Source organism: Prionailurus bengalensis, chromosome B1, assembly GCF_016509475.1.
Source record: "Prionailurus bengalensis isolate Pbe53 chromosome B1, Fcat_Pben_1.1_paternal_pri, whole genome shotgun sequence".
Lineage (NCBI taxonomy): Eukaryota > Metazoa > Chordata > Mammalia > Carnivora > Felidae > Prionailurus > Prionailurus bengalensis.
In genome coordinates, this window is record NC_057344.1 from 80,074,684 (window position 1) to 80,088,583 (window position 13,900).

General features: G+C 41.1%; 1 protein-coding gene across 1 annotated transcript in view; it reads right to left on the minus strand.

Moving 5' to 3' along the window:
* EDNRA (endothelin receptor type A) overlaps nucleotides 1–13,335 on the minus strand; it is a 67,041-nt gene extending 53,706 nt beyond the window's left edge. Inside the window, exons 1-2 of the mRNA XM_043567857.1 lie at nucleotides 12,889–13,335; nucleotides 8,405–8,895 (exon numbers count right to left, since the gene is read on the minus strand). Coding sequence (XP_043423792.1) covers nucleotides 8,405–8,824 — 420 coding nt within the window. The 5' untranslated portion in view covers nucleotides 8,825–8,895; nucleotides 12,889–13,335. The remainder of the gene's footprint in view (nucleotides 1–8,404; nucleotides 8,896–12,888) is intronic.
* Between the last annotated feature and the right edge of the window lie 565 nt (nucleotides 13,336–13,900).

Genomic DNA, 13,900 nt, shown 5'->3' on the forward strand with positions numbered 1-13,900 from the left:
TGCAAGATTTACAACATAAATACTATTCTGAAGAACAGTCTCTGTATCATACACATTTTCCTTTATGATGTTTTCCTTCTGTCTTAAATAAGCAACTGAAGAAGTTATTGGATTTAATGGAGGAGAGAAAAGGGTCTGACTTTATCTTTAAACATGGTCTTTGAAAATATATTTCTGTACCAGGGATGGCATCTGGATGACTGGAAAGTTTGCCCTATGAGGTATACGGAAGAGAAGTGGTATGGCTGCTTGTCCTACAGCATGGTCTCCGAGATCAGACTGGATCCAAATCCCGGCACTGCCACCTGCTAGTTGTATAACCTTGAGGAAATCCTTAAAAACTGTATCTCAGTTGTGGTGCACCGTGGGTTTGTTGTGAGGATCAAAAAAGTTAGCCTGACACAGGGCAAATGCTAGTTAAGCTTCAGGGAATACTATTCTCACAGTACATATTGGTATACATAACATATTTTAAGATTGCATGTTTTTCCTTCATTGATTCAGGAAGTGCTTCTCAACACAGTAGAGCGAATCCTCTTGTTAAGATATAAACCAAATCATGTCACTAATCTTCTCTTGACCTTCTAAAAGCTTTCTATCTCACTCAGAGGAAAAGGCTAAGGGCTTTATAAAAGGTGCACAGGTAGGGTGTCAATGTTTAGGACATGATATTTTTAGGACAATCCATGTTTATGCCTATTGTCCAGACGCAATTATTGATGACAGTGTCTCTTTTCACTCTCAGAGTGTCCTGGTTTAAATGATAAAATATACGGTTACCCTATTATTAGGCCCTATGTTGTCTGCTTCCCCCATCACATAGCCTACCGCCTATCCCTGTGACCTCATGTTACTACTGTCTCCCTTCCACTCACCACCATGGCCTCTTTGCTGGTCCTTTAACCGTCCAGACACATTCCTGCCTCAGGGACTTTGCTTTTGCCATTTCCTCTGCTGGAATGCTCTTACCTTAGATAGTGGCGTGGAAAGTTTTAGGTTTTTATTCAACTGTTATCTTGTATGGAGGCATTCTTTAGCCACCACTCTAAAATTAGTATCTTTCCCCCTTTCTTTCTATTCCTCTTTCCCATTTTACTTTTCTCCTTATCAGTGATCTATGTGAGATATTTATTTATTTAACTTGCTTACTGTTGTATTCTTCTACTTGAATGTATGCTCCAAGAGGGCAAGGATGATTGTCTGTTTTTCTTTACTGCTATTTCCCCAATGACTGGTATATAGTAAGAGCTCAGTGACTATCTATTGAATGGATAAAGGAAGAACATTTAGAGAGGAAAGATCTGATGTCACTGAGTAACCAAATGGCCAATCCACTGCCATCCCCATTGCCTTCTAGAGTAAAATAGGGCTCATATGTTTAGGATTCATGTTATGAGAAGAATTATTTGACCAGCTTCCATTACGGACGCTCTTTTCTAAGAAAGTTGTTGGAAAAGTTGAGATGGCAAACAATGTCAACAAACCTCATACAGAGGTTTAAATTCTAAAAGTAACCTCTCAATTTGCACATCCAAAAATAGGATTAAATCTTCCTGAGGGCACACTTGGATCGCTGCTTCCTGAGTCCAGGAACACCGGGGACTTCAAACCTTCCAAGTTTAAGTAAACATTTCAGAGCATGTGGTCTTGTAAAATTTTTGATGTTCATATTTAAAAATAAGGCTACCAAAAATTAATATGGAGTGATACTTAACGTTTAGTCCCGTTACCGAATTTAATCTCAACTATTAACTTTATAATGTAGGAAAGTTTTTCCAAGAAAAGCTAGACATAGTTAAAAATAAAAGTATAGCTATAGAAAGCAGTTATTTGAACTCCCAGGAGAATATGGTAGCTACAGAAAGCAGTTGTAGAATTTCTGGCAGTATATCAAATTTATTTTGACAGAATTTCTTAGAACAGTCCACACTTAATCACTCTAGTCTTAGAATCAACTTCAGACACAGAGAAGTTGATACCCCACCCTCTTTCATTTTAGTTAGCACACTCTTTATACCAACTGCATACCCTTGTATGATAATAAAGAAATAACACTCATATCCTAGCAACTTGTAGATGAAGACACCATAGAAATATTTCAGAATGAAATACCCGAACATCTGCTTGTACTGCAAACGCTTGAAGCAGTGCAACATTTACATCCCCTCCCCAGCCCTCACTATTTTATGTTAAATTTAGAACACAGCAGCCTCTTCCATGAGCTGAATGGTTCGATGGGGGAGTATCATCAGCCATGATGTTTCTTTACATCTCCACACCTTCCTAATGAGAACGGGACTGAAACCATCTCTCTCTCCTCAGCCATGGGAACAATCTTGCAGTTATGGATGGTTTCCATCCCCCCACCTCCCTGAAATAGGAATAACTGTGCTGTGAGCCAAATGCTGAGGGTTAAGAGAGTAACCTCACATGAGAATAATTACTTAACATGAGCATGAGAGAAGGCAATGAGGTTCCCAGACACAGGAAACGAAAAGTCAGAATGGGAGGTAGAGTTGGAGAGGGTTCTGAAGCCTTTCCAGACAGCAACTTCCTTATAACAAACAGTAAATTGGGTAATAAATTTATCACTCTGTCATTTTATGTGTACAGATATTCTAAAATCAGCTAGTTAGCATAATGAATTTTTTGCAATGCGCATGTGTCCTAGCAACGCCAGAAACTCAAACTCAACCTATTTCCTGTTCTCTGAAGAGCAAATAAAATCTTTAGTGATATGAATGTTCATTTTGATATCCCAAATCACGTGTAGGTTTAATATTCCAATCAAAACCACAATTCCAAGTATGCTCAAAGAATGCATATTGCACAGAAACTTTGAAAAAAGAGTCCTCAATTGATTCTATGTACCAGAGAGAGGAAGGTAACACAGTGGTCCAGACATAGGCAGAAGGGGAAAATGACCCTGTTATGTGCTGCTCTGCTTTGCACACATTTCCCTCAGATTTATGGACCCCGAGACGTTGCTCATTTGCAAGAAAAAAGTAGAAATTCAATAAATTCAAAAAGGAAGTCAGCTTTTAGATCTTGAATTGCATGGGAGGAAAAACACTCTTATAGAAGCAAGTACCAGTACATGTTCTTATTTTACTCATTCATCAAATATTTTTTAACTTGGATACAATGCTAGATGCAGGAGATACAATGATAAATGAGAATTATGGCAGCCTGTCTTAAGGAACTTGAAGTCTAGTGGGGCAGACAGGCAAGTGAATTGGCAAATACAACAGAGTGTGTGTTAAATGCTATTTCAGGGTTAATAGAGGGTGTCGTGGGAGCGCATGAGAAAGGCACTAACCCAGTTTGGGTTATAGATACTTGCCAGACAAGGAGATGTTTAAGCTGAGATCTGAAGAATAAAGCAGAATAAGCCAGAGGAGGCCTGAAGGGAAAATCTGCCAGGTAGAGAGACCATCTTGGTATTCTCAGACAGGCCAGGTTAGCTCCAGGAAAGGGAGGTAAAGGAATGTGTACAGAGAGAGGCCCAGGAGGGAAGGCAGAGGCAGAGCTACCCCATAGGAAACATTTAGCTGCAATGCATCAACAAGGGGCAGAGATCTTGGTCAAAGGACACACTTTTCTTTATCAAAATTCAGGGAATATAGTTTTTATCCCTAATTTTATGGTTATAGTACTATTACTGGAGTACATAAGAAGGATATGTTTTTATTTGCTTGATGCTAAGTAAAAGGGAGACACCATCATTATCACATAGGCAATAATCTGGTGGGTAATTTGATCAATTTGGGGGAATAAGATGCGTAGACCACAGATAATTTCCTGTGTCTTGTACATAAATGAAGATTCCCTCTAACAAATTGTCATCATAATCATCAGTACCATCAGTATTTAAACTGGAAGATCTCAGAGAAATCTGATAAGAAGTCAATTTTAACAGTAAAGACCCTGAACAAATCAAATTATACCAAAAAGCACTTACTGAATGACTACTATGTTTGAGACACACAATCTATAAGTTGTGGCGATTTATTTTTTAGGCAAAAGTTGCCTTGGTGATTTGATGTGTCAGGAGACAACTTTGGTATGGCTGCCCCAACAACAGAATGGATTCCAGTTGCACAAGATGTCAAAGGCTGTGTGAATATGCAGATAACTGGCTCCAAGCAAACGTCTCTGGTTTCCACATTGCTCAGATCCTCTGCCAGAGCAACATATTGAGTCTTGACTTTCCATTGCAAAATATTTCTGATAATTTCAAACGGAATTATATCTGTTTATTTTCATTGTCCTCAATAAGAGGTGGATGTTTAGAGTGGTCCAAATTAGTAACCAACAATCAGTTACTAGATTCTGCCACTTGCTGGTTAGCTTCTTCTCACAAACCTGCTTTACCCTACATGCTAAAAAGAGACACTATTCACCTACAGTATCATCTACGACATCACTAGTTTCAATGCCCAGCTCTGCGTGTGAGAGATTTCTATGCTAAGTCATTGGACTCCACTTCTTCCGTTGGCCACCATTTTAATCCTTTGCAATCTACTTCCTCGTACACATATTTCCCCACATTCCTGTTTCTACTAAAGGGGCTGAGCTACAGTGTTTTATGGGCATATCTGTGTGCAAACATGGGTGAGCTGTTATCCTGAAAGCACATGATGCCAAGCTTTGGCTGGTTACCCATGCATAAACATCACTTTTAGAGGTTCCCCTCTATTCAAAATTATAACCCATCTCCCTATAGATGGCACTCTATGGCATTAACATAATCTCAAGAATCATTAAAGAGTACAATTATTAGATTCTGCTGTTCTAACCTATATTGGCATTTAGTAGTTGGGGGTTATTTGTATCCCTAAGATACAAGGTTTTAATTGCTTTGTCATTGTAATGGATGTAAACAATTTATACACGGATCAATGTACTGGCTAAATTTGGGCATTTCTTGAAAATTCAGGATATCAGATAATGTAATTTCCTCACACATAAAATCCATCATCAGTTTAGGTGACAAGCATGAGTATTTGAAAGGGTCGATAACTCTTTTCCCTTCCTCTCTCCTGTTTTGGTCAGTCTTCTCTTATAATTAGTGATATTATGCTTTTTGCATGATTAAGAATTAGAGTAATCCTTTGATAACGTTAGTAACAACTTTTCCCCAACATTGCCATTTGCAAGGCCCTTGCATGCTTGAAAACCAAGAAGGTAACTGGCATTTATTTGCTTCCTTTGGTTCCTTCTGCTTTGAATTTTATTGTCTCAGATTGTCTGATTTTATCACCAGGTAGTGTGTCTGTGTGTGTGAGAGTACAAGCTAGGGCCAGAGGAGACTCTCTCCACTTTTTGGCTTATTTCTTATTTATGCAACACATGTAACTTTGGATTTATTTTTCAATTTAGGATCTGTAAATGCCTCAGTAGCAGTCCTTCAGTGACTAGACCTAGCCTCTCTGAGAATGTTATTATTTTTTTAAATGTTTATTAATTTTGAGAGAGAGAGAGAAAGCATGAGTAGGAGAGGGACAGAGAGAGAGAGAGCGAGCGAAAGAGAGAATCCCAAGCAGGCTCCCCGCTGTCAGCCTGGAGCCCAACACAGTGTTCAATCTCACGAGCCATGAGGTCATGACCTGAGCCGAAACCAAGTCAGACACTTAATGGACTGAGCCACCCAGGTGCCCCTCTGAGAATGTTATTTAGTTAGCTGCAGTGATGGCATTTTGACAAGAGCTGTGCCTGCACATTGGCAGCTGGTAGGAAGTAGGTAAAGTATGGTCAGAGTGGAGAGGACCTCGACTACTAAACATGGAAGCTCCTGGGTGATTTTTATTAAAATGACAGTAAGTAGAAGTGAAGACCAGTATAGGCTGGAGAAAAGAAACCCTGAAGATAGGGAGATTGATTAGGAAACTTTTGGAAATAGGTGTGGAGGGACCCCCTCTTCCATGCTCACAGATCGAGAGCCACTTGGCACTAAACACCATGGTAAAGGGAGATGGACAGCTGCTGCTTCACCTTGCAGCATATGCCATGGCAAGAGGAGTCCACAGGCCTGATAGGTGAGACTTCAAAGCATCAGACTCTTACAGCAGGAGGCAGCTGCAGACCAAAGGCAGGAAGGCGCAGAGCTCACATCACTAGGAAGGATTTCTCTGGACTCCCCTGGGCAGATATCAGGGAAACTACATCTTCTCGTCTCCCAAGTCAGAGAAGAGGACTGACAGAATGAGGTAGAAATAACCCCCAAATACTGGGAGGCTTTTTAGCTTAAATGTTTTCTTCTTTTCCTCTGGAAGAAGATTGAAATAACTAAAGCATGTATGTATTTTTTTTAACCCAAAAGGTTTACTTTCTAAAATTAATGTTGGTTAAATGTCTCATTATGTGAGTTTTAGAAAAACAGTAATTACACAAATGTACCCCTGCGATGTAAAAGCCTGTCAAACTGTTCACATTGTATAGAACTACAATAAGGGATATAAAGTATTAGAGTCCCAAAAGGAAGAACCATTTGGTCAAATGAGGATGTATAAATTATTATCCATTGTTATATGAATGTAAAACCAAGTTTTACTTGAATTTTCACCAACTGGGGATAGTCCAGACGGTCTGGCTTCGTGTGTTGGTCTGGACTAGAAATGATGTTTAGTCTAGTGACTGGCAGGTAGCACCTCAAAGAGATAAGCGAGTGTCTTTTCCAGCAGTCGCAAATATTGGTTTTCCAAAAATGTTCTTTGCAAATGGTCAAACGGGAATAATTAATTCAGAGATAGTTAATTATTCTTCTGAGGCATGATGGGTTGGTTAACTAGTATATAAGTATGAATAATCAATGTTTAATACTCTACAACATAACTACTAGAGTAAAATTTTGAATAAGAGTCATATAAACACTTTAAATCTATTATTAAAGAAAGATGTCATGAGAAAGCCTCGTGTTCACACACATTATTTCATAAAGAGAAAATTAATAACCTTTAAAAAAATTTAAGTTCTATAGCATGTGCTAAACATTTTAAGTTAATTATGCATTTTCAGTTTTGCATCATAGTTCAGTTCTAAAATCCCATTTCAAGTTCAAATAGAAAACATGTTTTCATGCCATTCTGTGAAAAGAGATGGCATATAATTTTTTTTTATCATTTGTTGTCTAATTTCTCCAATTTTGCCAACAATATACTTGAGTACTTTTGAAATGCTTTTTATTTGTAACGTTCGAGACTGTAATCATTGTTTTCATCTTTACTGTCAGCACTTCATCGTATGACCGCTTTTCCTGTTAGGCGAGCATAATTTTGCCATAGTTTAAGTGTATTTATTGGAAACCGAGAGACTCTTAGTTAAAATTTATCATGTCTTCAAACAAAACTTGCTACTTAAAGTCATATTTCAGAATATTATTGCCCAGAATAGTTTTGTTTTTATGGATAAGACATAGAAGAAAAAAAAAGAAAGGCTGAGGAAAGTACTTTTCCTGGGTTTAGAATAAAGACATTCCATAACATCTGGCATAGACCACGTAATTTTACTTGAATTTTAGTTCACTTGAATTCTTGCAGCCATTTTCCCCTCACAACCACTAGACCAAATACGAAACATCTAATTCCTTTGGGCTTTACTTTGTTTTGGTACTAACCAGTCCCTAAAGCAAGATGATCACAGTGACAGTGGGTGAGTTATCTTCCCCTCCCACTGAGGCATCACTTTTGTCATATTTGTCTTGGGATCCTTATTGCCTAGCTCAGGGGCAGGCACACAGTGGGTACTCCACGAATAAAAACTCTGTAAACTGAAGAAATGAAGAAGGCAACAGTAAACTGAGGCCTATTTTAAATGGCTTTAGTGACACTGTTCAACAAGGTCAACACTGAGCTGAGATCACGTGGACCTCACTATCTCTAAGTCAGCGAGACAACTGAGGGAAGCCAGCATACCCTTTGGCTTCCATCATCAATCCAGATCGTCAAAATAAAACAGGTACCTTCATTTCAACATGTACCCTGGCTATCTGGCCACTGAATGGCATCACATTAAAAAGGTTACAGAAACTGAAGAAATACTTATTTTAAGTATCTTTTGGGCTCAATAGATCTCACCCTGAAAACTGAGTCTCAGAAAAATCCAGTTTCTTCCCAAGATTGCCCATCCACTCAGCAAGCTCAGGGCTGGCATGAGAATCTGCTTCATTAAAGACCGTGACTTTGAATAGTCTTCCCCAAAACGCGATTTTGTGAACAATTAAGTTAGCAAATAAATGTAACATTTAACAAATAATAAAAATGTTAAAGGCCACCAAAGTTGAAGGCTGCAGAAATCACTCTCAGTAAAAACACAGACTAAAACTCCAAAGGTCTGCAGCAACTCTCTTACTGTGGAATCAGAACGTATGTTCAAACCTGCAAATATAGTTGTGGTTACTTCCTACCTTAAACACATTGATAGGGAGATCAATGACCACATAGATAAGGTCTCCAAGGGCAAGGCTGGCTATCAGCGCGTTGGGGCCATTCCTCATACACTTGTTCTGGTAAATGATCCTGAGCAGAGTTGCATTCCCCACCATTCCCACGATGAAAATAGTACAAGATATCACAGTGTTAATGTATTTGAAAGCTGAAGTAATCTTAGTCTGCTGTGGGCAATAGCTGTGCATTGAGCCATTGCTAGGTAGGGCCAAATTAGTGGGCCGATGAGTGGTAACGAGGAAGCTGAGCTCTGTCCCACGAAAAGTGGTGAAATCATCCACTGGAGTACTTAGGTTTGTGCTGTAGCTTTCAGGATTATCACTGATCACACATCCAACCAGCGCTACCCAGAAGGACACCTTGAGGCAAAAGGTTTCCATCGTGATGCAAATTTGAGGAAATGTCTCTTACTACCTTTCCTTTATACACTTGCTTTTTTTTTTTTTTTCACCTGGAAAAGAAAGGAGGAAAAATAATTGGTTACAAAATCCAGCTGCCAATAATTGTAGTCAATGATTATTTACTGCGTCAGGTAAAAAGTAATATATATTTGGTAATTAGATAAGATCTGTGTAAGGTTATCCCACGGCAGGGAAAAAAGACAAGATCAAAGCTCCATTATGGCAAATTCTCTATCTCTATCTCTATCTCTATCTCTATCTCTATCTCTATCTCCGTCTCTGTCTCGGTCTCTCTCTACGCCCCTCTGCTTCCTTCTCTTTCTCTCTCTCATCTCCATCCATGATTATATCTAGATTATAATATAGATGAGGACATATGGGTTTTTCCTTTAGTAGATCAAAAGTTACTTTGTTCTCTCCATTACACTGGCTGATAAAAATCTGAATTGCAAAAATCTTCAAGAGTTGAGATACAAAATTTTATTTATTAATGGAAGAGAAAAGGCATTATTTGCCGAGTAAATTTACATGATATCAAGGCATAAAATTAGCAAATTCTGTAACTAACAATTCAATATTCCAAAATGTGTTCTGCTGTACACATGGTAAATAATGAACACGGGGTTAAAATGTAGCACAGGTAGTTATTTAAAGTGTCATAAAATGCTCTTTTAAAATCAGAACTCTGGTTAATACCACCAATACATTTAACAATCTTAGTTTTGATTAAAAATTATGTAATTGATACACACCAAATATTCATTTTATTGAAAATCTTGATGATTAATGTGTACAATCCACCTCTCTGACAGGAATTTTTTCTCTCTCTCTTCCATTCTTTAGAAATTATTATCCCAATACTTGCCAGCAAGTGAAGCTGGTAATAATGGCTTTCCAGGCCAGGCACAGAATTTGGCTTTCCAAGGGCTATCTGTTTCATGCTTTCTTTGAAACATCCTATGTGGTTACATTTGTCACACCAACTGTGCTGAGCACTTCACATGCATGGTGTTGTCTAATGCACACCATGCCTCTGTGAGGCCGATGCACAGTTCCTCTAGAAACATAGGGGACCAGAGGCTCAGTAAAGGCAAGGAGACTTCAGGTCCACAGGTGGTAGTGGCAATGTTGATTCTAAGGCAGGTTTGTTGGACTCTGAGCCTGAGCTCTTAGCCACTAGACCACACTATCTCTCTCATTCTTGTGCTTTCTTAGCACCTAAAATGTTTCAACAGTCTCCCAGAGTTTCCATGAAACAATAGATTTGGGAGGGTGATTACTTGTTTCCAAAAGATCATTTGTTTTCGTTTTTTGTTTTCTTGTTTGTTTAAGTGACTTGCTGACAGCAAGTGGTCCTTCTTGCTCAGAAGGATACTTTAATCCTTAAAAGACATTGGAGGGGCACCTGGGTGTCTCATTCAGCTAAGTGTCTGACTCTTGATTTCAGCTCAGGTCATGATCTTGTGGGTTTGGGAGTTGGAGCCCCACCTCGGGCTCTGTGCTGACAGCATGGAGCCTGCTTGGGATTCTCTCTCTCCCTCTCTCCGCCCTGCCCTCTTCACTCTCTCTCTCAAAATAAATAAGTGATTTTTTTTTTTTTTACAGAAAAGATGTTGGAGGAAATGAGGGGTTGGTAGTAACACAGTAATCAAAGGTAAATTAAAAATGGCTCCTCCCATTTAAATATTTTGTAAATTTTCTTCTCTGTGAGTTTTTAATGATTCTTTAAATGAAGACCATAACCTCATTAATGCAGTGGCATGTGTCTATGATATATATGGTCATAATGTAGTTTTTTAAAAATTGTGTCCTTTTTCTTGGCCTATTTATAGTTGGTATTAACCGCTTTTAGGAATTTTGACAGTTATGTTGGGAAATCAGTAGAGCTTAGGTTTACTCAATATGTCGATGAAATAAGATTTATTCAAGTTGTGCAGAAGGTCTAAAGTAAGTACAAGGTGCAAATACCATATACTTTTGCCTTCCCCTGAGGTTTTTCCTGGGAACGTGAAAAAATAACATTGTATGTATATTAATAATTTATTATGTATGCATCTGTTTTCTGACTTGAACTTTATAACTCTGGTAGGCAGGGGCAATATTCCCATTTTAATCATGAGTTAAGTGGGTCTTGAAGAAGTCTTCATGGCCAAAGAATGTCAGGACAGGCATAATGCCTCACTTTGCTTTGCTTAATTATAAACAGTTTGCAGTTTTTTCCTGCTTCTCACAGTTTGGAGTGAATACTTGACCGAATACTGTAGATCTACAAAATGCCACTGCTTACATTCTACAGTGGAGACCAAGATTCTAAGAACAAAGCACCTTGTCATTCTCTTCTTTAGATCATAGATATGAGAGAAAAGAAATCCTTCAGTATGTTATGCTATTTAATGACTACAGCCTCCTACTTTCCCAGTTGGGATGGACCCTTCAGTGATGTTTCCTTAAAAATAAGAAAGAGAAGGCCTTTCCTGGAAATGGAGTGGCTCTTTGCCCAGTAGAGTCCACTAGGAGGATATTTAGTGAACTGACCTGGCTATCATGGCTATTATGCCAGCTAGGAAAGGTACCACTAGTGTTTGAACATCAGCATGCTGGTTTGCTTGGTCAGCTGATTAGGCAGGAACTATGGAGGCCAAGGCTATAGGTTCTCATCAAAGTGTGAGCTAGCTACCATTAAAGCCACGTTTCTTGTTCTTCTCACAATGATACTGCTACATCATTTATGATGACATCTCCATCAGCTCTTGACACATATTAAGCTGCAGAGCTAAGGGATACTTGCCAAAGATATGTGGGTACCATATTATCATTGGGTGAAAAATGCAAAAGCAAATAAACAAAAAGCCTCTCGAATGCATGTTCCTCCATGGATGAACCTGTAGCACATTTCCGTGGATCCAAGTCATGCTGTGCTTGGAACTCTCGGTCACAATCAGACCTAGCTCTAGTGAAGCATCTCAGGGTCTACCCTGAAAAACACAGTTTATAGATTCAGCCTTCTTCATATTTGGGGGCTAAGAATTTGATGGAGTTCTAAAGCTATTATTAAGGAAGACGACTGAATCCTTAGGTTTACACTGCAAGCATTTAACATCTTGGATTCTCAGGATTAAAGTTCACCTGTAATTAGTAATTTGGAAATTCCAACCTTACCAAAATGGCATAAATTTAGAGCACGTAATTTACTGAAATGATTGCCAAGATGTTTCTCAATTAGTTAACACAGATGGGGCAGGAGGCCACGAATATCTACTAGAGGAGAGAAAAAAAAAAAAACCCAAACAAACTAGGAACTTTTTATTAGTCTTCTGTGGGTTCTGCTTGCTGGGTAAGAAACTAGCAACTCTCCTTACAGACAACTGACTTTAATGTGCCTCCCACCCCACCCCCTCCGCCGCCAACTCTATCCGGGAACTCCATTAGGATGGTGTAAACAGAGGCTGATTATCTAGAAACAGCCCTTGTTTTCTGCACGTGAAAGGCAACAAGTGCCCTTTAAAGGAGAGCACAGAACACAACGCCCAGACCTCTACAGGCAGGTTTCCAAATTAGCTGCACTGGGGGTTTTCCAAAACACATCAGTCCCTCACACCAAGTGCCCTTGGCTACCCTTGGCATACCCCGGGTGTGCAAGGAGGAGAAGCAGGCGAGTAAGAAAAGGCTGCGAAGCAAACTTCGCAAGTAGGCTTTGGAGCCAGCGACGAGGGCGTGATGTTCCACAAAGTTTTTATATGCTTGGGGGAAAAGGGAGACCAAGGAAAACCGTTGGTTTTCCTCTGACTAAAAATCCTAATCCCGTCTGGGGAGGCTGGGGGCTTTCGATCAGTCCCCCAACCCCCAAACGTTTCCGGAGCGCGCCCTTCCCACAGACGCGCCCGCCCCGCCACGCGCCCTCGGGCAGGTGGGTGCCAGCCCCTGTGCGAAGGGTCGCCAAGCTGCAGGGCGCCTGGCGAAAACGCTCCCGGCTCGCCAGTCCTCCCAGGTAGCGCCCCCACCCCCACCCCCGCTCGGGTCCCCGAGGAAAGAGTTGCACCGACCGTGGAGCTCGCCGGGCTCAAACAGCTGCCCGGTCCGCGCGCCGCGCCTGGGCGGGAGGAAGCGGAGCCGGCGAGGGTGGGTGGTGGCTGTGCCCGGCTCCCACGCCGCGGCAGCCCGGGAAGCACAGCTGCCTCCGCTTCGGAAAGCTTCCTGGGCACGGCTCCTCCGGGGAAGTCTTCCCGAGTCTCCAGCCTCCGGCCACCGAGTGGGACGGAGCCTCTCCACCGCCCGTCCGCAATCGCCAGACTAAAGGGATGACTGTACGCGCGCGCGCGCGCGAAGGCTCGCAAGAAAAAGAAAACTCCAGGGGAACACGCCTCCCGGCTGTCCTCCCCTTCTCCTCGAAACACTCCCAGACCTTCGCCTCCACTCTGGGACAGCAAGAACGTCCCAACCTTCCAGCCCTCCCAGGAGGAAGACACTATAAAGCGCAAAGCTGCCGCCCCCTCCCAGCTGCCTCCCAGGCCCTGAAGGGCAACAGCCTTTTAACCATTTCCTTCCAGTACTGAAGTGGGGGGTTGGCAGTCGAAGGAGGAGAATAGTCCAACAGACAAGACTCAGAACTGTGGAAGGCCTTGCTGAAAAACCCATCCCCTTCACGGGCAGATTTGATCCGTGAGGGAAAGACTGCGGCTAGAGCCGGGGTCCAAGCTGGATGTCTCCTCCGTGCTCCCCGCCCCTTTGCTTGGGTTTGTATGGCCCCTCTGAAGCTTATCGCGTTCAAGAACCAAACTTAGCAGTTTACTGGATCAAGTTTTGCTACTACCTTGTCTCTTGCATACCACTTCAAGGCAAGGCGGGAGAGTCTGTGAAAGGCTCCAGTGTGTGGCTCAGAGAAACCTACGATTCCTCAAGAAATCCCAACACGGAGGGTGCAGACATTGCAGAAAGCAGGCATCTTTCCATGATGGAGATTTTTATCCTAAGTTAAGGAGTAGGGGAGGAGATGAAGGACAAAGGCCATTGCCTGTGACATACAAGAGAAAACTGAGGACTCCTAAGAGAAGGCTC